Below are 24,424 nucleotides of genomic sequence, written 5' to 3' on the forward strand. Positions count from 1 at the left end.
TCGAAGTTTATTTTTATCTTGATTGTAAATGTGCCACCTCCGATTTCGTGTAACTTCATTTCTTCACGTGTTTTTGTCACATAAAAGGTTTAATTGCCGCTCGAGATTTCGCCGTTAATCATATTGCGTTTTTGAAGGGCAAATTTGATGCTTAAGGGAGAGGTTTTCCTCAGAATGAATTTTTTCTGGACTAATCGTGAAATGAAAATTTTGATAGATCCAGTTTATTAGATTTAGTTTTTTTTTCGTTCTAGTGACTTTCGTCCCTTTTTGTCGGCTAGCTTGTCATGCTCTGTTTGTGATGTTTCGAAATTATACTCTCACCCGCCACCTCACAAGCCTCAATTTTGTTGTTCAATGTTCATTTTTCTCTCCAAATGGTGCGAAAAAACTTGATTGACTTCTAGTTTCAAAAATGGTTTTTAGCTTTCAGATTTCTTTATGAAATACAAAAGTTTCAAGGAATAATGATCTTCGCAATAATGATTTTCGTAATAATGATTCAAATAAAAAATAATTGTTAATTTTAAAAGGGGCTCTTCCGTTTAGGTACGGTCGTGCACAAGCTGGATAGGGCCCATACCAGCATTATATAAATACATCAATAAACAATATTGCAGGAATTAAGTCAAGTCAGCATTTAATGCATTGTCATTAAAGGTATTTACTTCAACCGTCCCTCCTCTACAACAGCACTAATTGAATTGTCTTTGAATTGCGACTTACGCAGTGATCTGCAACCCCGTATACAAAGGATAGCGCTCCTGAGCAGCGCGAAGCTTATCTTAGTTCTTATATAGTTTATTGTTTCTGCGTAGCTTTCATGCCTTTTTTCACTAAGTTTTTCAGCTATGCGCTGCATTGTCCGAGTAGCTGCTGGTGTGGCACCACCAGTGTAGCCAAAAATGAGCGGGCAGAAGCTGCTCTGTTCGACTTGTAGAACTCTCTGTTGGTATTTTGAGTTTTTTAGTGATTCGTGGTACTTATAGGCGTCTTTCAGTAGTCTTCGTGAAGTTTTTGCGTGCGGGTTGAAGACTTTGACATCAATGAAGGTTCGGGTCTAAAGATTGACCACATGCACATGTGAGTGGAATGTTGGTCGGTTTCCATCCATATCTGAGAGAAAATCCATCCCGGAATTCGGATTTATTCAGGTTAAAATTATATCTGCTAAGAGGCAGTGCATTTAACCAGTTTGAGGCTACTTTTTCGGAGGCCAGCTCAAGTGCGTATTTTTCATCGTCGCTCAAGTTGTTCAAAATGTTAGTTCTCTTTTGGTTTGTTCTTTCAGTTTTAAGTGTATGTGTCTAGGACTGACGATATTTTAATTGACCATTCTAAAAAATTCATAGTCAGAAGGTAGCTTGATATTTAGACCACTCTTTTTCAGTGGCAAAGAAGCGATGTCTCTAAATTGATGGCTGATATTATCTTCACCAATTAAATTTGGAATGAGGTTTTCCTGCAGTATCTTCTTCGTGTTTCAAATTGGACTATTTTAATCAAAAAATAGCTTTATCAGCTTTAAAGGGACATTCTTTTTGTTTGAAATGCGAATGTTGAAATTTTTCAAAAAAAAAATCAATTATTGTTTTCTTTCAAGTTCAAAGACACTTTCCAACTGTCTGTTGGCTATGTTTGCGATGTACAGCTTCGCCTCTGTGTAAGAAATTGTTTCTAAAATTTTATTTAGTGCACTTTTTTAAGAGTAGTGAACGTAGTGAGTACTCTTATATAGGTCTTAGTGATTTTTTTTGATTTTGCTTCTATTAGTTGTGATTTGGACTGCAATGAAAAAGTTCATTCATGCAATCAAAAGACTATATTTTCGTTTTAAAGAGACATCAATTTGTTTTTTGCGTAATAAAAGAAACGAAATTTTTTGTCGTGAAATTTCCACTCACGTTAATGTTTTCTTCTCTCCGCCATTGTTGGATAATTCCTTCCGCGTTTTTACACAAGCGAAGCGTAGTGTGTTTTTTTGAAGACTTTTTTCTAATCTAAGTCGCAAATAAAAGTGCTTATTTGGTGGCAATTTTGGTATATTTCAATTTAAGTTTATTTGAGCATTATAAAAGTTTATTGCCTTATTATGCTGCTTTATTTTAGGCTAGTGTCATATCGTGTTTGAAAAAAAACCTTTATAATAAAAATGTATGGTTTTTAATGTTTTTTTTTTGCGACGCTTTGGAAAATTTTAAGCACTTTTCGCAAACTTTTCATTTTTCTTAAAAACTACTGTACCGATTTTCAAAAAAAAAAGTGGAGACCAATTGGAAAACCGGCTGCTCTTTTATGTGCCTGTATATTTTGCTAGTCTCTTCATTTTTGGTGAATTTTTTAAACTTGGATTTTTCTCAGAGACTACCCTGTCAAATCGGAGATTAATGGTTTAACCGAAAAAAAATCAGTTATGCGCATCTTACGTGCGCAGGTTGATATAATCTACGTTTTGAAAAAATGGCTGGAGAAAATTTCCTTTTTTTTTAAATATTGCCAATTTTTTAGAAAGTTATGCCAGTTTTTCAAAAACTAACATGCTGATTCTGAGTTTCCCTACCTAATCTATTTTAATCTGATTTTTTTTCTAGAAAAGCTGATATGTTCTTCGGAAAAATTCCTTTTGAAGTCTTTCGTTTTTTTAAAAGAAATTTCGTCACTTTTCGTTGGCTATTCCTTGGAGTTACTAGAGAAATTTTTATAGATTCAGGAATTTAGTCAATTTTTTTTTTAAAAAAGTTTTGATAGATTTTTAGAATCTTTCTCTTTTTTTTTTCGAAAACTGCGCAGCCAAATCTGAAATAAAGACTTCAATTGAAAGATCGAGTTGTAGTTTTTTCCTTAGAATAAGTGGTTAATCCCCTACATAAGCAGAAAAGCACTAGGGTTTAGCAGAGAAGCACGTGGCGCAGATCCGAGGACTTGATACTCCTAGTCATTAGGTCGGATATTGAACTCCGGACAATTTGATCGAATCTGCAGCTGCTTTATTGTTTGCTAGTTTAAATGAAATTACAAGCCACCGAGGAGTAGATGTGAGAACGTGATACTAGTATTCTTAGCAATTTTTTTTCAATGTGTATTTTTAATCTTCTCCTTATTTCATTTTGCCTGTTTAGAGCTCTTTTTTGCATTTTCCTCGCTTGTTTGCGAAGCACAGCTTCGCCTCTGTCAAAACGCAGCTTGAGTACACTTATTAAGAATCGTTGAGCGTAGTTCAGTCTCTCGTATAGGTCGTGCTGATTTTTTTTCAGGATTCGTAGCTGATTTTTTCGCAGTTAATTTGTTCAGGCTCAAAATTTTTCGAGGTTTGTTTTATGAATTCTTTTTCAGTTCAGTTCATTTCACAAACTTTCTCAGAAAATCTCAAAACCTCAAAAAATAGATGACCATAAAGCTCTTTGAATTTCTAGAATAATTTATGATTGACACTTTTTTGATAAAATTAACCCAATTTGGAGCAATCGCTGGGAAATTTTGTAATAAATTCCATTTTCGAAATTAGAAGTAACACTTTTCTTTTTTTTTTGAAATTATATCGGTGTTCTGAACTTTCTATACTATTTGGACAGCTACCAGCCGTTTTTGGTAATTATCATGTGATTACACAGGGGCGGATCTAGGATTTTCTCGAGGGGGGGGCGGATTTTCAAAAAAATTTCCAAAATTTTGACGACCTTTTTTTTTTTTTTAAGTCGACCAAATAGGCTTTTCGAGCTCTCCCAAAGCACCAAAGCAGTGTCTTGCCCCTATTTTAGCAAAATTATTTGCGCCGCAGGCAAATTTTTGAAAAAACAGTCAAAAAAGCCGTTTTTGGGCACTTTTTGAAAAATTTTGACAAAAAAATCGCGTTTTTTTGGCGCGCGCTCCCCCTCAAAGTTAGTATGTATTGGCGCCAAAGGCGCCTTTAGAAAAATTTTAGGGTCGGTCGGCCAAAAATGGATTTCTGAAAAAGTATCAAAGGCCCTGTGATTACATGTTTTGTGCAGACGTTCTCTGCAGACTGCGATGATAGGGAGTGGGGTGGTAGAGTGGCTGACTGAGGAACTGCAGGACTTCGACTCTTTGTCCGACTATTCTTTGGAGTACAGTGTCGCTCTCCTCATGAACCTCTGTCTGCGCACCAAGGGTAATTGAATTTCATCATTCTCAATAGCGTATTACAAAAAAATTATCATTGTACATATGAAAAACGCAATCGTAAAATAACTGTTAATCTTACGTTTTTATAACTTAGCATTATAACTACTACTCATTTTAGTGCAATTTCTGGTACAAATCAGTGTTTTTGTTTGACTATTTTGTTTCCAGTTTAAGGAGAGTTTGGCGTCTTAAAATCTTAAAGAATTTAATCATTTAAGTTTAAATGTGCTTCACGAGTGTTTGATCATTTTGCTTGATTTAGCCATTAAGTGTTTTTCTTGAGTTGAATTTTGCGATAAAAACAATCTCATGAGTAAGCTCTTTAGGAAAGCTACGCTGCAGTGGTTTCCCCTCGAAGATATTAAGTGCACTGAGTGACCTGCTGGGCCATGACTACCATGACATCAGGCCATACATCAATGGCACCCTCTACAGCATCCTATGTGTGCCTGAAGTGAAACACGAAGCCAAATCAATGGTTAGATTTGAGATTTGAATCATCTTCTTCAGGAATTTGTTGCTCTGCGATTAAACTCTTTTGTCTTAGAGAATTTGAAAATTGGATTTGAAGATGTTCCTATCATAAGGAAAATCCATTCCTTTGGTCTCAAAATTTTCACACCTCAAATATTTCGCCCCTTTAAATAATACAGTTGCGCATGTATTTCACACACATAGACCGCCAATTAATATGGGGCGGTATGCGTCCTAATTTAAAGATAGTTAAAACACGTGCATCGAGTTTTTACAACAGAATGTTACCAAAAGTTTATACTTCGATGGAAAATTTGCAGTTTTAATTGCTGTAAATTTGCCGGTTTGACCCGATTGAAGCCTTAAAATGCGTGTTAAAGGGTCTAGAGGATATCATGAAGCAGTACAAGTCGAATGACAATCCAGAGATGAACAGACAGATAGACTTCATCATCCGCCAACTGAATTCGGAGGAGAAACCGAAGGATCCCGAGGACTCTGATGACGAGCAGGAGGACGACGATGAAGAGGAGGCAAGTTTCAATTCCGTCATCTGGGAATGTATTGACACAAGCGAAGCGTAGTGTCTTATTACGAAGAATTTTTTTCTAACCTAAGTCGCAAGTAAAAGTGCTCATTTGGTGGCACTTTTGGTATATTTCAATTTAATCATATTTCAGCTTATTTAAACATAACCAATTTTTGGCTAGTGTTAGGTCCGGTTTGAAAAATATATATTATGAAAATGTATGGGATTTGTTGTTTGAGAAGTTTCAATTTTTCTCAAAAGTTACTGTACCGATTTTCTGAAAAATAGTACCAATGGCAAAACTGGCTGCTCTTCTGTGTGCCTGCATGTTTTGCTAATATCTTTTCATTTTACCTCACGTTCTACAGCCTTCAAAACTTTCAGTAGGGGGATTTTTGGCCTAATTGTTTTAAGTTCTTACATTTTCTCAAATTTCAAATGCACAAATCTAAGATGAATGTTTTAATCAAAAGAACATATTATGGGGATCTCCTCTTTTCAAGCGGCTATGTCCTAAATTTGGTTTAAAAAGTTATTTCTCGAAAACTACTCTGCCAAATCTGAGATTAAGAGTTTAACCGGAATAAAAAAATCAGTTATGCGAATCTTACCTGCGCAAACGGCTATGCCCTGCGTTTTGAAAAAAGGCCTCAGAAAATGTCCAATTTTTGAAATTTTGCCCGTTTTGGGAAAGCCCGTTTGTGGATACCCTGTCTTTTTTTTGTAGAGAAGCTGATATGGACTTCGGAAAAATTCCTTTTAAAATTTTTACCATTTTTCTACAACTTTCGTCACTATTCTCGAAAACTACTTGCTAAATCTGATGTTAAGGGTTCAATCTAACAAATCAAGGTGACGAGATCTTCAATCTGAAAATACTATTGTGGAAAGCAGAGGCTTTTATTATGCTTTTGTAGAGATAAGTTTATGTATTTAGGAAAAGTCAATTTTTTGATCGGTTTTGGATCTTTTTCATTTTTTTCAAACCACGCAACCAAATCTGAGACAAGGACTTCAATTGAAAGAACGAGTAAGATTTTGTTCCTTTAAACAAGCGGTTAATCCCCTGCTTAAGCAGAGAAACACTAGGGTTTAGCGTAAAGTCTACTTCTTTGAAATTTTCAAAATTACGCATTTCCGTATCAGTACCAATTATGATTAAAAATATTAGAACAGTTAGATAATTTGCGTTAATTGACTCTTTTTTAACTCTCTGTTGGCTATCTTCTAAAGATTTGGTGTCGTTTTGTGTATTAGGAAGAGGGCGATGCGATGGAGGCTGACCTGGACAAGGACGAGATCGTGAGGGCGGCTGGAAGTGAACTGGCGGGGGAGAAATTGCTCACTCACAAATACCTTTCCCCACAGGCAAAACAGTCGGTCAGTTATTATTAAGTCAACAATCACAGCAATGATAGCCGGCTGCTGCTGAAATAGCACTGATTGTTCCGACTATAATGCTTAGGTAAAGAGAGTAAAGAAATCCAAATTACGTGAAAAAACTAAAAAAAAGTTAATTGTTTCAATTTTTCTTGATTTTATTTTGTTCAGTAAAGGGCGATTGAATTAGGCGAAAAACTGCAAAACCGCGATGGTATCAATAGTTTTAAAAATGTAGAAATTAGTGCAATAGAAATAATTTGAAAGCTCAGAGTCTACCGTTTCATTGTAAATTTTGTGCCAGTATTCTGAAAAACGGGCAAATTTGGACTAATTTTTCTCTAGACTGACAACATTTTAGAAAATTGCAATCCTAATCATGAAGAATAGGGCTTATATATGATAGCACTCTCGACTTGACCCCCTTTCGAGTTTTCTCCGAAGTACCTAAAATCTGGCGGAAAAAAAAACTAGCTTATCCGTACTTCCTTCCCTTCACTTCGTGAGTGGGTCGGAATTTCAGGATGCTAATGAAAAGATAATCTGTCTTGTTAGCAAGCGTACTGTTTAATGAAGTCAGTGTTCCAAAAAAGTTGAAAAGTTGAAGTGGTTTCATTCTTAGATATTTAAAAGATCCTCGAAATTTTGAATTTAGACTGAATTTATGCATAGAGCTGAGCTAGACTCTAAATCATTAGGTCGGCGATGTGAATCCTGAAGACAATAATATCTTTTTAAGAGTATTGAACATAGTGAGTACTCTTATATAGGTCTTTGTGATTTGTTTTTCACGAAAAAGTCTTGAAATTTGTTCACGCTCAATTTTGATTTCTCGCGGTTTGACTTGTGATTTCTTTTTTAGTTCAGTGCATTTTTATTGTTAAAAAGAAGGCAAACTCCACTATCGAACAGCAAAATTGTAAAGGTCACGGAAAACGTGATCGACTTCTACTTTCGAAAATGGGAATTAATTATCAGATTTCCCGGCGAAATAAAAGTTTTACTTATTGATCCAGTTTTCTCAAATTGGGTTAATTTTAACAAAAAATTGTCCATCATAAATTGTTCTACAGATTTTTGAAAAAACAAGTCCTTATTTCTCCAGTTTCCTTGCGTTCATTTTTCTTTTCCAACTGTCACATTTTTCTTTTCCAACTGTCAGTTGGCTACGTTTTTTCTCAAAGCTGAATAATTTCCTTTTTTTATTTTTTCTTGTCTATTTTCCCGTGATTTTTTTAAAAGCTGATTTATTTACTTTAATTTTTTGCAGACCTTTTTCCGTAATTTTTTTACTTTTTGTCCTGGAAATAACACATTGTTCAAATTAGTAATATACCATTGCTAAGTTCCTTTTAATGTACATCTGCATCTTACATGTACTACTTATTTAGGGATCGTAATTGATTTTTAGTGGTCCATTCTAGTTTCACGATTGTTTGTTTATTTTGTGGGTGTCGACGTTAATTCTGTCGGCTTATTTACCTAATGTTTTTTTTTCTTTTAATTTCAGTAGTTACATTTAAAAAAAATTGAAATAGACTTAAATTGGACAATTTATGTTCATACGCTTAAAATCAGCTTCTCCAAAAACCATAAGCTAAGAACCAAAAAATAGTAAATGATCACAGTAAACATTTTTTGCTTATTTTTTTCTTTTCACGGAGATTCGCTATTGTTCGAGTGGCATGCTGTGTTTATCAGAATTTTTTCGGTGAAGCTACTTCCGCTTGCGATAAGCATGCTTTTTCAAATCGGAATTTAGACTTTTTTGGGTTAACAACTAGTTTAACAGTATCACTCGAATCATTTTACCTATTGTTCATATGAATTCATAAGTCAGACATTAATTCGCGCTTGAGGCGAAAAGCTAAAACATTTGCCTATAAATACAAATATCAAAGTTCGATTGCGGCCAGGGCCTGTTTTTGAAAATTATCCACTCGTCGAAAAATCTTTGAGTAACTTCTGTTTGTTCGCTTGTTTTTTGTCTGCTTAGTTGCCGGTGCTCCAAATTTGGCGAAAGTTTAGGCTTTTTTTACTCATCAAAAATATTTTCAGTGTGTTCCGGTAATTCATTTCCAAGAAGCTCTGGCTTTGTTGCTAGTTTTTGATGTGTATCCTGTTGTTTATTAAAAAGTTGTGGAAGTTGTTTTCTTTATAATTGCAAAAAGTGTTTGTGCATTTGAAGCAGTGGTAACTTCCATGCTTGAGGCGACAAATACCGGAAGTTTGATTCCAGTCCTGACCTGTTTGTGAAAACTGAAATTTTTCGAGTATTTTAGACTTTCGTGTCTGCTTATTTTTGGTCGGCATAGGGTCCAGCCGAAAGGTTCGGTTTCTATTTAGCATTTTAAAAGCTCTGTAAAGTTTCTAATTGTGCATTCTAATTTTTGAAGACTTTTTAAACTTTGGATTTGTTATATAATTAGCTGGTAATCATAAATATTCATTTTTGTATCGCCAGTGGTGCGAAGCTCAGCTTCGCCTCTGTGTCTTGCCATTTCCAAGCGCAGTTTTATTTGTGTTTGCAAACTTAGCTTCCTCTCTGTATTAAAGGGTTTAGACTTTTTCATCCTGGAGGAACTGAACCAACATACGAGCAGTTTGGCTCATTTTAGGCAATCTGCGTTGTGACCCCATTTCAGACCGACCTGCTATTTTTATGACAGGAAAATATTGCTTCGACTTTGCAAGCAACGAGCTTAAAGCATGGTTGGCCTTGATTGTATCACTTACTTAACAATTGAGAGGCGATCTTATTTACTTTTTCATCGCTCCCCTTGAGAGTGAATGATTGTTTTGTTTCAGCTGATGCCTCCGAAGTCGTCTTCGTCTAAACAGAAGCCTATGGACTCCAGTGAACCCTTGATGAGGCCGACCACGCCCAGTAGAACACACACAGCAAAGTATGGGCAAGTCAATGAACTATTTATTACAAGGGTAATTATTGATAAATGAGCGTTGCATTTGTTTTCATGGTTTCAGGCAACATGGAGGCGACAACAGTGCAGTAAGTGTAGCTCCTTTCTCGTAAGAATAAACGATTGCTATAGCGATTGTACCATTACAATGATAAGTATGATTTTAGAAATTTTGGAACACATCGAAAGCTATTAGAAAACTTCGTCCTACAGCTGAAATGCAAATGCATTTTGAAACTTTTCAAATTAAACAAAAAGTATGACTGGTCGATGTCATTGTACTGATTCAATGTTTGGTAGATCGGACAGCAGCAGCATGAGAGATCAAGACCCACAACAAGCAGTGGAAGGGGAGATTTGGAGGGAGTCGTGGAAGGAGATGAGATGGATCTGCCTGTGCTGAGAGAGGAGTCGTCGGACTCTGTGAAGACAGATGTGGACGCCTCAGAGGCACTCAGTCGCACATTAGGAGTAAGTTGAATGGCATGGTTAACCAGGTAGAAAGAATATTTAACCTCATTATAAACACTTTGCCATTTGGGATTAATGACTTGATTCTATTCGTGCTCGAAGTTTTAAAGCAGTTATGTGGTTTCAGTCATCAACTTTTTTAAATCTTGGTTCTCTTCCTAATTCAACTGAAGTAGAGCTGGTCTATGTTTAGATGGAGGACAAGAAGGTTGTAAGGACTGCCCGTAGCCAGTCAGGAGTGGCACCCTCCCAGAGAGCCATCGACAAGCTGGAGAACGTCGAGTCAGTGTTATGTTTTTACACTCGCTTAGTATTTTCATGAAACTAACGGTAAACTGATGGTCCTCTGTGCTTTTCGGGCCTGTTCTTATCCCTCTTTCTCAAATGATTGATTTTTGTGTAGTAATTTTTTTTTTGCTTGAGCTGTTAAGTCGTGGTGAATTTTGACGAATTGCATCGAATGGTTTGCATACTTAACCTTATAAAACAGCGAATTGCCACGAGGAAAGTGAACAAAAATGTTCTTAAATTACATGTAACATGGCCTTGCATCCAAAGCATGATCATTATGTATGATTAGTTTAATTGTTGCAGCTTCAATGAGTACAGCATGGTGTTTGGGTCCCGCCCGAAGATTGTGCGAACTCCGGATGTGGGGGAGGGGGGAATGAGTCGCCGCACAAACACCACCAATCCAATGACACCAAAAGTCTCCTCTTCCGTGCCAAAATGGACCCAAAGGCCAACCAGTGGGGGAGGGGGAAGTATACCAGGCAATAATTCTACGTCTAGAAACTAATTTGGAACCACATTGAGTAAAAAGTGACTTTTTAGATGTTAAATTTCTTCTGTATATACCATGTTGATAGTGTAAAAAATAATTGTGTGTACATTACTGTAAAGAGCCTATAAATTTTGGGACTTAATTGAAGAGGCGTTTTGGATTTTTTTTTCGTAAAAGCTGATTTTTAGGCGTGCCTCGACTGTTGTGATCGTTTTCCGCATGGCCTGCATACAGCCGTTGGCTTCTTACAGATCTGAAAAGCAAAGAGTTATAGGCTAATCGAAGTAGGCAAAAAGTCGCGAGACGGTTTCTGCTGTACTTTTGTGAAACATTCATATAATTAGGTAAAACAAGATCGATAGAAATTTTTTGTCATTTTAAGAGGAAGAGTTTTTTTGAATGAACGTGTCAGTCAATTTTTGTCACATTTTTTTTAAGAATCGAACGTTGTTCAGACTTACTTTTTGAACTTTGATTTCTTTTAAGTTCAGTTATTTTTTTACAAATAAGGCAAACTCCATTATCGAACAGCGAAAGGGTAAAGGTCACTATAAACTTGATGTACTTCAAATTTCGAAAATCGAATTTGGTTATCAGGTTTCTCAGCAAAACAAAAATTTTACCTATTGATCGAGTTGATCAAAAACTGAATTTCTACGGTTAGTCTATTTTTGTTCCGACTATGAAAGTGAGGGGGAGATTTGTATTCGGGTGTTTTATTTTTATTTTTTTTCCACGCAAAGTCAGGTAAAAGCCACAAATAATTTTCACAACAAGAACAATATAAGTAAGAGTGTTCACTACGATCATTAGTCCTAATAACTTTGTTTGCCTTATTTCTAACAAACTATCTTTTTTTTCGCTGCACATGTTGATTTGAAGAAAAAGACACACCAAAATAATAAAAACTAAGCCAATACAATTTGGAGCCATAATAAACTTTAAAAACTAACAATTAAAAAAGTTGGCGCTTAGCAGCTAAACTTTTTGATTTGAATCAAAATACCAAAAAAAACCTGATGATTTTTTTGTTTGCAAGTATTAAGCTTTTTTGTTTGCCTTCAAGTTTAATTGTCAAGTTTATTCCTCAGCACTTTAGTTAATAGCTGGAAAAGACACAGAGAAATACTGACTTCAATTTTGTAGAAGTTCGATAGTTAAAGATTTTCTCGAATAAAATATATGGCCTGAAAGTTCGTTGATTTTCAACAACAGCTTTTGATTGACACATTTTAATTTTTTATTACTCTTAAAATTTTTAAAAGTAAATTCTTTTAGCGAGACTAGAAAAAAAATTTACTACGTTCATCATCTCAAAAGTAGAAAAAAATTTTCACGCTCGTTTTTATGTAAACAAGTTACCATAGCCAACAGACAGTTGGAAAACAGTCAGTGAATGCAAAGAAACAGATATAAATTGACCTTTTTTGACAAAATTTCAACTTTCAATTTTTAAACAGTTCAATTTATATGGTCTTACAGCTCTTTAAATTTCAAAAGCATCTTAAATTGGCACTTGTTAAATAAAAATAATCCAATTGAAAACTGGGATATTAGGGGAAAACATTTATTCCGCTGGGAAATCTAAAACCTAAATTTCACTTTTGTAAATTGAAAAGGATCAAGTTTTTTTGCACCATTACAGCCTTCATGATTGGTCAGTGCACTTTGCCTAAGTTCTAGCAAATGAACTTCAGATTTCACAAAGTGCATTTATACCCAAGGATTTCATAAGTGCATTTTAAAATATGATTGCATTTCTTTCACTTATATGAGCGTCATTTGTTTTTAGAGCCTTACTACGTTCATTGACTCTTAATCACGTTGACTCTCTCAAATTTTTCAAGAGTTATTTATTAATATCCGTTATTATAAACCAACCCAATTTGAATTTAAAGTTTTAATGATACTAGTTAAAAAACTGAAATATTCAAGCCATTGTGTCACAGTTTTGTTTTGGAGAACGTAAATTGCTGTTGCGATGAATTAAAAAGACAAAGCTAAACAGCTTAAAAAATACACAGTGAACTCACAGTTAGAAATGAGTCATGAACTCAAAGAAATGGACAAAAGTACTGAAAAGTTTCATTTTGTTTTTCTTAGATGAAATGTATGGTTTTCCATAAAATTTCTGATAATTTCAAGAACAAATTATGCAAGACATTTTTTGATGAAATTCACCCAAATTGAGAAAACTGGATTATACGGTAAATTTTTGATTGCTTTTGGAAATCTGAAAAAAAAATCTAGTTTCGAAACTAGAATTCGGTCAAATGTTTTGTGCCTTTTTGTTCAATAGCGGATTTTGCCTTCTTTTCAACAAAAGGAATGAAGTGAACTTCAAAAGAAAGTCAGATATGAGGGTGAACAAGTTTTTAGAAAAACATGTGGAAAAAATTACCAAGACCTAAATAAGAGTATTCACTACTATCACGACTCTTAAAAACAGCGTGAAAAAACAAGTACGGGAAAATCGTTTTTTTAAATAAGTATTCGATTTTTAATAAACATTTAATAATTCAAAATCAACTGCGTTCATCATTACTTTATTTTTTTTTACGATCTGATAAAAAAAATTCATGCTTGTCAAAAGTCTTACGCCTGCTAATCATAAAACTAAAGTTTACACACCACCGATACTCTGCGCTTGGCTGTTGAAGCAGCTTCGTGAATTTCTCTCTTGTACTCCTTGTACCATAGAATAAAAACAGGAATGTCCAGAATCAAAACTAGAACTGTAATGAATACACATTGTCTAAAAGTAGGAAGCGGCCATGACGTATCGTCTGATGGTCGATTGAACCAGCTGGTTTTCGTGTCCTGGCATTGACATCTAGCCAGTTCGTGGGCGGAGGTGAAAACACAGTCGCATTCGGGTCTGCTGCAGCCGACGAAACGACAGTCAAGAAGACGCACTTCAAACAACTTAACCGAGGTACTGAAATTAATCCATTTATGTTGCAACATAACTTAAGTGAATTTACAATTTTTTATATATATGTTTCATATATTGTTCTGAACTCTTATTAGATAAATGAACATTTTCTCAAATTTTGAACATGTTGATTTTTTTTCTGAATCGGAAAAAAGATATTCGTTTTTTTTTACATCTATTTTCGGCACGAAAATAGGAATTCAATATCGGTATAAAATACTTCTTAATTTTGCCAACTGTGATCATTTGCCTTCGATTGTAACCTCCTTGGAGTTTCTTTATTCTCATGTAGAACTAACTTTTAGGGTTCCACATGCAGCTCAGGGCAATATTTGAACGTTTAATCAAGTAACATGGCAGGGCTTTTAATCAGATTTTGTTCCTGTGCTTTCAAATTTTAATCGCTAGCTGCAACGGCTTCCCCTCAATGTTGTTTGCCAAATTTTTCAAAAGACTTCTAATGTTTTCATTCACGTGATTTTTTGGCCAAGAAATATTTTTAAAAAGCCATAAAGCGCTATTTTTCCCAAAACTTGGCTACATAATTTCAGTATTGTGTTACAGCAAGGCTTAAAAACTGAATCTTGCAAATATTATCTATTATCTGGTTTTAGATTGGAAGGCTGGCGGATCTTGAACAAATCTGTACTACTCCGGCCTAAAGTTAGTTTTTTTTCAAGTTTTGTAATTTTAAGTTGCTCAGCAGAAATTAACATAAACAAGCATAAATGTGACATTTTATATTCCAATTGAGCGTTTATAAACGAAATTAAGTAATAGCAAATGAAATTTTCAAACTATTTTTTTTGAGCGGTATGTTTCTGCTAAGCGTGTTGACTTACTCTTCCAGTTCTGTAGGGTCGACTCTTTTTGGAACGCACTTGTATGTCCCGACATCATCGAAGTCCACCTTCTTGATTGTCAAGATCCCATCAGTGTCCAGCTGGTATCTCTGGTCATCGGTGCCAACTGGCATGGAGAAGCCATCTGGTGTAGTGAACTCAGCAACAGCGTCGCTGGACTCATCTTCATTTGAACTTGCTCCTGCAGTTGTCATGAAAAAATTAAAGGGATTTGACGCTACCTTGCGAGAATAAAAAGAGCCGAATCTTTTGTTTATTTGATTCAAATTGTCTATTGCAATTACAGAGTTAGAAAAAAGTATAGATGAATTGTTCCAGCTTTTAGCCACCTAAGTTCACGAAAACCAAGCAAGTGAACTATAAAATTAATTCTTCAATGTGTATACAAAGACCACTTCAGAATCCTGTTTACATTTCAAAGGGTACTAAAAACAAGTCTGCCACAGTCTGATCATTTCGGTTTCAGTGTTGGAATCACGTAAAAGATCTAATTGCAAGAAACGGCCTAGAATGTAGGGGAGCTATACGAAACAGACTATTCTTAGCGGAATTAAGCAGACTTTGATAGATCCCCTGTCATATGTTGAAATCGAATTTTTGCTCTGATTCAAAAATATTTACCGAAACATTTGAGATTGGCAGTTTGTCCTAGAGCAGCATAGACCCTTTGAGTTGCCACATGTAGGTCAATCAAATGGTCGTCTTCATGCGATTTCTTCCTCAGTTCATTTGGGTCTGCATTTTGGTGAAGATTATTGTGGTGCACTTCCTCGGGGTCTATGACTGGCAATTAAGCAGAAAAATAAAAATTTTTGAAAGATTGGCCGCGTTATGTCAAACACCTGTTTTTCATTTCCCAAAATCGGTCTCCTGATTTTAAATTTTTCTCGCGTCTTTTCACCTAGCTTCAAATGAAGACCACGTCCTCAAATAATTTGAAAACTTTACTGAACAATTAATTAACATGACAATAAAAGTACTTGCCTATAACTTCGTCTCTGACCGTGTATTTCCATCCTGCATTTTCATCATTGAATGTCAAAATAGAGTCACGAGAAAAAGAAATTTGCACAGTCAAAGTAAATATCAGATACGCCACTAATAAAATGGGAAAACACTTGACCATTCTGCTAGTTTCCTAGATACTGTCGTAAAAATCATTCAAAACTTCAGAAGTCATTTTTGTGTGAATTAGAGCCCTATATATCATATCCGTCGGGATCTTGATTCTTTTCGTGATTTTATTTGTTTAGGGTCTCTCATTTGGTATTATTTTATGCCAGACACTTCTGGCTGACAAACTCTTAATTTTTCCTAGACAACTTCTACGGCATTTGACTATAATGGCGAAAGGAAGCGCGCGCAAAAAAAAACGTAATTATTTGGAACAAAACCTTTTCTTTTTATTTTTTTTCCAAACAACTGCCTGAGGCGCAGAAAAATTGACGAATTTAGTCATTTTTGAGTTCGACTCAGCTCAAAAATTTTTAATGGCTGCCGCCACGCCCATAAATTCAGGCTAGTTGTTTTTCACACTCAATACCAAGTAACCCATAAAACTATAGCATCAAGTCCAATTGGGTATCATAATAAAAACTATCAGTAGGAACGCGAAACTTCTAGATAAATTGAGGCTGTAGAAAAAGGTCAAAAACAGAATAGTATGAAAAAAATAATTATGCCAAAAAGTAGTCCAAAGACATTTTTTCAACAAACTAAGGACCTAGACGAATCGCCTGATATAACTCCTTTGTGAATGAAAGTCCATATCTCGCAAAGTATATGTAAGCTGCATTGAAAACGAAATCTTATATCACTACGCGAAAATTTTTTGAACTAAAACAAACTGTTGGTCATTAAAAATATTGGAGCAAACTAAAAACAGAGCAAAGGGTCTCAAGTAAAATTAATTTGAAAACTATAAGCCAGTCGGTATGCAAAATACCTAGCAGTTTTATTCAATCGACGATAAAATCTTCCATTTTTGAAGCACTAAAACTGCCAAAGATGTCCCAGTATTTACAGGTGGAATATAAAGGGCCTTTGCGAATTACAGTTCCACTTCATTGCTACTCTAGTGGACAAAATTAAGCGCACATTCATGTTTTTACTCTCTGAAAAGCTAATTTTTAATGACAATTTTGGACAACATTTTCTTTCAAATATAGTAAAATTTTCACATAGACCAAAAGCAGATGTTCAGAGCTATGAATCTATCAATGTTTGGTTTCAAAAACTTACTAATGTAATCCGCGTCTGAAAATTCCAGATTTTTCATCTGCTCTTAGTCTTTTAATCTGCGTGAAAAAGTAAGAAAAGTTTAGTAATGTTTTCACAATGATTGTTTCCATTTTCTCGATGAGAATGTTTCACGTCGCGTGAACAAGTTTTTTACTCTGTTTATTCAAGAAAGAATTCGACACGATGCAAATTTACCGCAGATGAGAAAAATTGGCATTTTCAGACCACGATTACATTGGTAAGTTTTTGAAACCTAACATTGATAGTTTCATAGATGGTAGCTTTGATCATTTGCTTTTGGTCTATATAAAAATTTTACTAAACTTCAAAGGAAATGTTATCCAAAACTGCCATTGAAAACTAGCTTTTCAGAAAGTAAATCCTAAATTTGCGCTTAACATTATCCACCAGTGTACCTGTTTTAAGCAAAATTTTCGGAAAATATTTGGTATCGTGTTTAAGAGTTTGTCACGTAGGAAAATATAATAACACCGTGCTAATTAAACTACAGAAAAAAAGTCATCAGTATATGCAATGTTAGATGTAGAAAAAGTGAATGATAGAGATACATACATCGAGTTCGTACCCTGTTTTTTTAATAGATTTCTCAAAAGCTTTGGCACGGAAGGTCAAGGAATTTGTCTCACCAAACGTTTTGCATACGGTATAAGATATCCAATCTGTTAAAATTTGAAATCTTACCTGACAGACAGATATCAGCATGATATTTTGTTTTAATTGAAAGTTCTGTATAATATTTAATCTAGCAATCATGTGACTAATTGTGCAGACAATACAAAAATTGCTTAAGGCCAGTTTTTCGTTTCTGATTTTTTGCTTAAATTTTAAATCAAGATTTGCAGAAAAAAAATGAAAGAAAAAACAAACAAAAGAGTTTGAAATCTGTTGAAATTAAGAACTAAATACTTTCTCGAAAAAGTAATAGGAAAAAAAGAACATCACTGCTCGATTCATCAATGAAGAAATGATAAAATTCAAGTCAAGAAAAACCTCAACGCCTGCCACAGCAAAACTGAAACAATGGCTTGCAAACAGTAGAAGGGCGACTTCAACTAAAATTAAAGTAACAAGTAAGAGATTTTTCTTATAAAGTTGATTTTAAAATCATAGTTTAGAATTGAGCGATGAAACTAAACAACATTTTAATATCATTCTTGTTAAAATTGAAGCCCTTAAACTAAACAAAAGGTTATAGTTCATTTTAAGAACTGTACAAACCCATGCGTCTTCCCAGTTGTGATAGCATTTATTATAGCATTAAAACAAAACTGATTGATCTGATTTGCAACTTAAAAGTTTCTTTTGAAATATTAGTCAAATTTTTTTAAAATTTTTTTATAAAAAACTAAAAGAGTTTTTAGTTTTTACTAAATTTAGTTAAAGAGAGTTTTTGTAAATATATATTTTTAAACTCAAAATTTATAGGTTTTAAACTCTCCTTTTGTCTAGTTTGGGAAATTTATTGCGTGCAATGTTTCCAGTTTTTTTGCTAATGCCTCAACTGCAAATTAGTCTGAAAAATCTCTCAAATTGTAATGAGGTACCAAAGTGGTCTGAAAAATGATTTGTAACCTACAAAAATTTTGTGTTTTACTTCATGATAGATAAAAAGGGGAAAAATTTTTATAATTAGTTTCTATTTTTTCCACAATAATGATTTCTATTAAATATTTTCAAACATCAACAGTGGAAGTAAAAACGTCCAATACTTTTTCAGACAGTTTTTCTGTTTGCGCATTTTGAATGAAACACTGGCGTGAAAACAAAAATCAATGCTGTTTGATGTTCAAAGCTAAAAATTGAAAAAATATTGCACATGTAATCATTTTACCCAATGTTCAAAGTAATTGAGTTTGGGACTAGTTTGAAGACTATAACTCGTATCCGAATAATTCACCGCAATGAATTCAGTTTCATTCAAGCTTAAGCGGTTAATTAAAACATTCTAGAATAACAAGCAATTTACTCTTGTTAGAAGGTTTAAACAAACTGTATTCATTCCAATCAGACGGCTTGTGATCGACGTTAGTGGGCAATTGGAACACCCTAAGTTTTGCCTTGATGTGAGAAGTCTCGAATAATTTTACTTCAAATTATTTTAATACTCGCAGATAAACATGATATTAATCAAAAAATGGATTGAAAACTACTGATCATTTGTCTGTCAAACTTATGTTGAAATTTGATTGTATTTCACTAACATTCGAATGTTCTCATTTTCATTTGTTTTGCAAAAATTTCAATCCAATTGTTTTCTAACTTTTTGTCGTTTTTGTGTTTTAGAAAAAAAAACCATGTGAAATAAAATGATTGTTCCGATCATTGAAAATGGGTAGGAACTTTGTATTCATGTGTGCTTTCGTTTTCCACGCAAAATCAGGTATTAAATTTAACCTTCGAACTACATTGAGTGATATATCATATTGAGGCTCTTTCAAAGTAATTTCGAAAAGCTTTTTCTCAGTGTCGAGAAAAACCCGAGATTTTCGATTTTTCGTCTTTTTTTCGGACGAAGAAGGCGAGCGAGCCAATTTTCTATAGTAAATGAGCCATTAGTACTAAAAATGCAATGATTTTTTTTATTTAAGACCTAGCAAATCTAGTAAAAAATTTTTCCAAAGATTTTTGAATGCCATCGAAGTTCAAATAACATCTGCTAAAATATTGAAAAAAAGTTTAATCGTTTTTTTAAAATCGTTTTTCTGAAACAAAACTGATACCCAATGTACCTATTTTTTGTATGGATACCAGAAATGCTTAAAATTTAGTCTTTATTCATATCCTTTCAACACACTGCGCATCAAAAAAATTGAAATTGAATTGAAGAAATTTTTTTTGTGTAAATTTTCAAAAATTTTGTCGAAATATTCTGCGCTACTTGCACAGCAAGCACCATCTTTGTTTTTATTTGGTAGTTTGAGGTTTCAAATATTGTTATGATTTCGAACAAGGTATTGTCAAATTGGAGGAGAAATGACACTTTCCAATAGCAACTGTGGTGATATTGCGAGAAGGATGATCTTCATTGTTTAAAGTCCGAGCTAAAAAAAACTGTTTTTTGGAACTGAAAAAATCTTGAACAGGTGAATAAATTTTATCCAATTAATTTGATTTCAAAAGTCCTTTTGTTTTTAAATTGATTGAGACGTTCGACTTTTCCTCTCCATAAACTTTTTTTTTCAAACTCATTCAACTGTGCTAAATCTGTTTTTTAAAAGACTGTTCTCATCCAAAAGTATGCATAAATTGGTGTCTATTTTTTTAGTTTTGATTTCTGTTTTTTTGCAGATGTTGTGTTGCTCTACCCATTTATGGTTTGCAGCTTCCTTGAATAATTAAACTTTGATAAAAACCTACAAAGTGTAGGAATAGTATTGAAATACTTTATAGGGTTTTAGGATGGAGAAGCCTATGGTTTTAGAATGGAAAATTGAAAAACTATTTGAGAAGCGGAATTCGACAATTTTTAAATTGAAAACATTTTGATTACGATCAGTGCCCTAATTTACACGTTACAAAATTTTTTAAAAAAATTCTGATTTTAAACTGTGATGTTTTTTGTTGCTTTTATGCATAATTTTAGTATCTTGAATTGCTGCGGATCAGAAACCACTCAATAGTTAATTGAAGTGATCAATTGTTCTTATATATGGAGAGTTTCTGGTAGGTAAAACATTAGTTTTTACTTTGCGTATCAATGGGCAGTTTAATAATTCAGCCTTCATCCTGATACGAGCAGACATGTTAATTTATGGCTCAAGATAAGTATTTGATTTTTTGCCATGTAATTTTTTTAACGAAGTTTTCGTACAATTCTTTGATAGATCTATCAACCGGAAGAACCAAATTGGAAACTTTTGTCAACTATTTGCGACTGTTGCTGATGGTAAGATAGTTTTAAGAACTGTGTAGGAAAATTGAAGTCACTTTTTTCGTTGTTAAAATATATCATTACAAAAACTTGACCTTTTTGAATTTTCTGAAATTTATTATAAAAAAGCGATTATGAGGCAACAGACCCCTACGAGACCAAATTGTGTATTTTGTGAATCGTAAAAGGATTACGCAATAATTATTTTTTTGATCTTTTTCTGTATTACTATTTTTTAACGATCTTTTGGTTGACTTGAATTATGGATTGGGTTACAAACAAAAACCTCGAACACTATAATGGTCAAATTGCTCCGAAAGGAGCCAATATTGCGGAGCCCAGAAAAAAACTTCCAGAGCAGTATGAGGAATTGAAAAACAAATATGTAGTAGATTATAGAAAATAATTTTGCGGAAACCGCTTAAATTTGTGGAGTCAGCTTCTAAATTGCTGAAAATGCTTTCATCATTACATTATACCATTCAAATTTTGCGGAATTTGCTTAAAATTTGTTGAATCTGCTTACATTTACAGAATCCAGAAGAACTCGCTATATTGGCCTTGTTAGCCTTATCATGACTGCTTTAATGGTTCAAAAAATCAATGTTCAAAATTTCGGGCAATGATCCCATTTGTACGACTTGCTTAAAAATGTTTTTTGATCTAAGTTGAACTAAGAATCACTGCAATTATAAGTGTGTCGAACAGCAAATTTATAGAAAGAGCACCATATTCAGGAAAACATTATAATTTTTAAATCTTTTATTTCAAATCGCCTTGTTCGAACTATTGTTTATAGTTGTCTTCTATAATTACTAGCAAAAAGTGCGAACAAACAAAACTAAATAAAAAGAGACCTGTTTTCGAAAAATTTTGCATGCAAAACTTAATTAATTAATCGAAAGCTGTGCTGCTAGGTTTCCTGAAAACAAAAAAAATGCATGCAAAATTTTGTCAAAATGGAAAGATTGCGCTTTTAATTTATTTCTGCCTGTTTGAACTTTCCGAAACTATAGAAAAAACCGGCTCACTGATCGTTCCATTGTTTGCAGTATCGGATGTAGTAGCTGGCACCACAATTTTGTTACTTCTGTCCAATGGATCTCTGACACATATTGTTGTTGTGAATTGGTCTATGTCTCCTGGTCCCATGACTAAGTTTGACTCCTACTTTCGTGCATAGAAGACCCTCCTCGCAGGGTAGAAAAGGCGAACAGTAATATCCCTCACCAACGAACGCTTTTGACTCAGTTATACTGAAGACGATAATGTTGCACACTGTTAATAGAACAAAAAAGAAATGCATGGTTTGTATCAGAAAAAGTCAAGAATGGTTTGTATCAAAAAAATTTTGTCCACTAAATAAGATCAACGATTTTTTTCAGAAAGTGTAAAAATCCGAAAAAATTCGAATTTTTGCTCGTTTCGGTATCAACTGTGTTTGGAGGAGTAATTGAACTATCAACTAATGTTTGTTGATTGCATGATCAGCTAAATTAATCGTTTAAACGTTCCTCAACTTTAAACGTTCCTCAACCTTTCACAACAATGACCTAATGAAATATTGCGAGTGATGTCATCTTAAACCAAAAACTTTAAACGATTTATGATTATTTTAAGCTGCAGCAGTGATTCCACCCATCAGGGATTCGACCCACTGCCGACTAAGGGATCCCCCTTTGGTACTGTTTTAGGAATCTAATTTTGGCGGACCATTGTTACCATTTTTTTACCCCGTTTTGGTCGGCCAGCACTTGAAGTTTATCTAAAAGTGCCTGTGGTTCCAATATTTTTTTTCAGAGGGGGATCACATTCAGAAATAAAAATTTATTCAAAAATTTAACCTTTAAAATTAAGTTACTGAAATGTGAGAAAAGCTGTGAAAAAAGATATGGTCATGCAAATTAGATTTGAAGTTACAATTTTCACACATTTAACCCCAAAATGAAATTGCGCAAAATAATCGTGAACGATTGATTAAGCCGGCATGTGATGTGCTACAAATGTTTTCTACAAGTATCGTAATGCGCATATAGATAAAAGTGCTTGTAGTAGGGTAAACTGTGAGTTAACATGTCTAATGTTAGGCAAAAAATGGAAAAAAAAACAATTTTCATTCGAATTTTCAAAGTTTTTTTTTAGTTTTCATTACCGCGTTAACCGGTTCATTACCGGTTCGGATTGATCGTCTGGAGTTGGTGAAGGTTGTTTTCCTTTTCATGTTGCGCTGGAGTTTCATCATCGACAATGTCACCAGTTCCATCTGTGGTATTGGTCTCTTGACTGCATCTCCCAATCTGGTTGCCGCTTTCAAGAACAGACCGTTCTAGTTGATCGAGTTGCATCCACGATGTGTTGGTTCCACGTCGAATGATGAAAATTGCTCGCTGTGCTTTCTTGTTTTTGTTCGACATGAAGAAAAAATTTTCTCGGTAAATCGGTGATTCTATTCTGTGAACTCCCTGAGACTTACACCACGTTTTGAAGTCATCGCTTACAAGTTTGGGTCCCTTCAGGTAGTCAACATATCTTGAACAGCCCCTGTTGGGTGTTGATTGTGCACACTTCTTTCGCTCCATCATCAGGTTCGATTTGATGGCAAGCGTGTGGGAGGTCAATTTTTCCAAAGAACTTGGTTCCATGCAAGTTGCGGAAAATGTCCCCATGTCGGGTAATAGGTATTCTTCGTCCTTTCGTTTGCCACTGAGGTGAACTTTGTAGTCGGCACAAAGTCTGAACTCACCATTTTTATTTCTTTGCCACACGACTGGTGATGCATTGGTAGCTCCTCCCGGTTGCAGGGTTCGAGAACTCCCTGCTTGAACATGTCCTGTAGCTTTGCTTTTACTGCCTCTTGCATCGGCAAAGGAACTTTTTGTGCTTTGTAGAAAAGAGGTTGGGCTCCAGGCTTCAGTTTTACCTGGGCGTTGTATCTTTTGACAATCGACTAAGTCCCTGAAAGCCCATATATCGAGTACTGGGTTCTTAAGAGGTCGGGTCCAAGGATTCCGAAAACCTTGTTTGATCGTTTAACTGCCAGGAATAGCTTTGAGTAATTCGACCATTTCATGTCAGTCCGCAGAATGATGTTCCCTCAAGAAGTATTCGTGTCCATTGTACGCTTCTAGAGTCCGAGAAACTCCATCTGGAGCAGGTCTTCTCAGCTCCTCTCACAATGTCACTCGACGATATCACTGTTGCATCAGCACCTGTGTCCACATGCATTTCCACCTCAGTGCCATCAATGACGACACGTTCTCATGCAGCGGCCATGCCGATGTGACTTGATGCAAAAAAAACCTTCAAATACCTCTCTGAAAAATGACCCCCATCAGCATAAGGGCTTACTCTCTTATTAAGTCTCCTGTTACTTTTGTTGAAAATGCTTAACTTACTTCGACACTTTATTGCAAAGTGTCCTATCTTACCACATGAGTTACATTTCTTACCCGTTCAAGGACAAGACTTATCCGCGTGCGGTTTTCCCCCGCAGTTGGACATTTCATTTTATTGCCTCTGAAAGTTTTTTTATTCTTTCTTGGTTTCTAGAACGTTGAGCTAAATGCTGTGATTGATCGCAAACTGTAAAAGATAGATGTTAGTGTCTAGAAAACTTATTTTTATCCATATATATGGATTTTTGCAGGACACTGAAAACCATGAAAACGTCAACAAAATTGTTTAAAAACAAAACTATGGGGTCATGACAAGACCAGTAATTTTGATTATTATTTTTGCTCCAAAAATTTGGGCGCAATTTTTTTCGAGTGAATCATCAAAAAATTGAAAAG

General features: G+C 34.6%; 2 protein-coding genes across 5 annotated transcripts in view; one reads left to right on the forward strand and one right to left on the reverse strand.

Moving 5' to 3' along the window:
- LOC134841944 (lisH domain-containing protein ARMC9-like) overlaps positions 1-10,862 on the forward strand; it is a 461,419-nt gene extending 450,557 nt beyond the window's left edge. For 3 of the 4 annotated variants that reach the window (XM_063858041.1, XM_063858045.1, XM_063858043.1), the window contains 9 exons: positions 3,990-4,129; positions 4,470-4,621; positions 4,998-5,154; positions 6,408-6,526; positions 9,335-9,438; positions 9,512-9,536; positions 9,748-9,918; positions 10,112-10,200; positions 10,513-10,862. In XM_063858041.1, the coding sequence (XP_063714111.1) occupies positions 3,990-4,129; positions 4,470-4,621; positions 4,998-5,154; positions 6,408-6,526; positions 9,335-9,438; positions 9,512-9,536; positions 9,748-9,918; positions 10,112-10,200; positions 10,513-10,717 (1,162 nt within the window). In that variant the 3' untranslated portion in view covers positions 10,718-10,862. The remainder of the gene's footprint in view (positions 1-3,989; positions 4,130-4,469; positions 4,622-4,997; positions 5,155-6,407; positions 6,527-9,334; positions 9,439-9,511; positions 9,537-9,747; positions 9,919-10,111; positions 10,201-10,512) is intronic. The other variant, XM_063858044.1, reaches the window with a different exon arrangement.
- Positions 10,863-10,872: 10 nt separating this feature from the next.
- LOC134841945 (uncharacterized) lies at positions 10,873-22,154 on the reverse strand. The gene is made up of 5 exons (XM_063858046.1): positions 21,665-22,154; positions 15,122-15,283; positions 14,480-14,681; positions 13,334-13,640; positions 10,873-10,955 (listed from the first exon to the last, which is right to left on the reverse strand). Exons 1-5 carry the CDS (start codon positions 21,783-21,785, stop codon positions 10,887-10,889), a joined length of 861 nt encoding a protein of 286 aa, XP_063714116.1. The 5' UTR covers positions 21,786-22,154; the 3' UTR covers positions 10,873-10,886.
- Between the last annotated feature and the right edge of the window lie 2,270 nt (positions 22,155-24,424).

This window comes from Symsagittifera roscoffensis, chromosome 3 (assembly GCF_963678635.1).
Source record: "Symsagittifera roscoffensis chromosome 3, txSymRosc1.1, whole genome shotgun sequence".
NCBI lineage: Eukaryota > Metazoa > Xenacoelomorpha > Acoela > Convolutidae > Symsagittifera > Symsagittifera roscoffensis.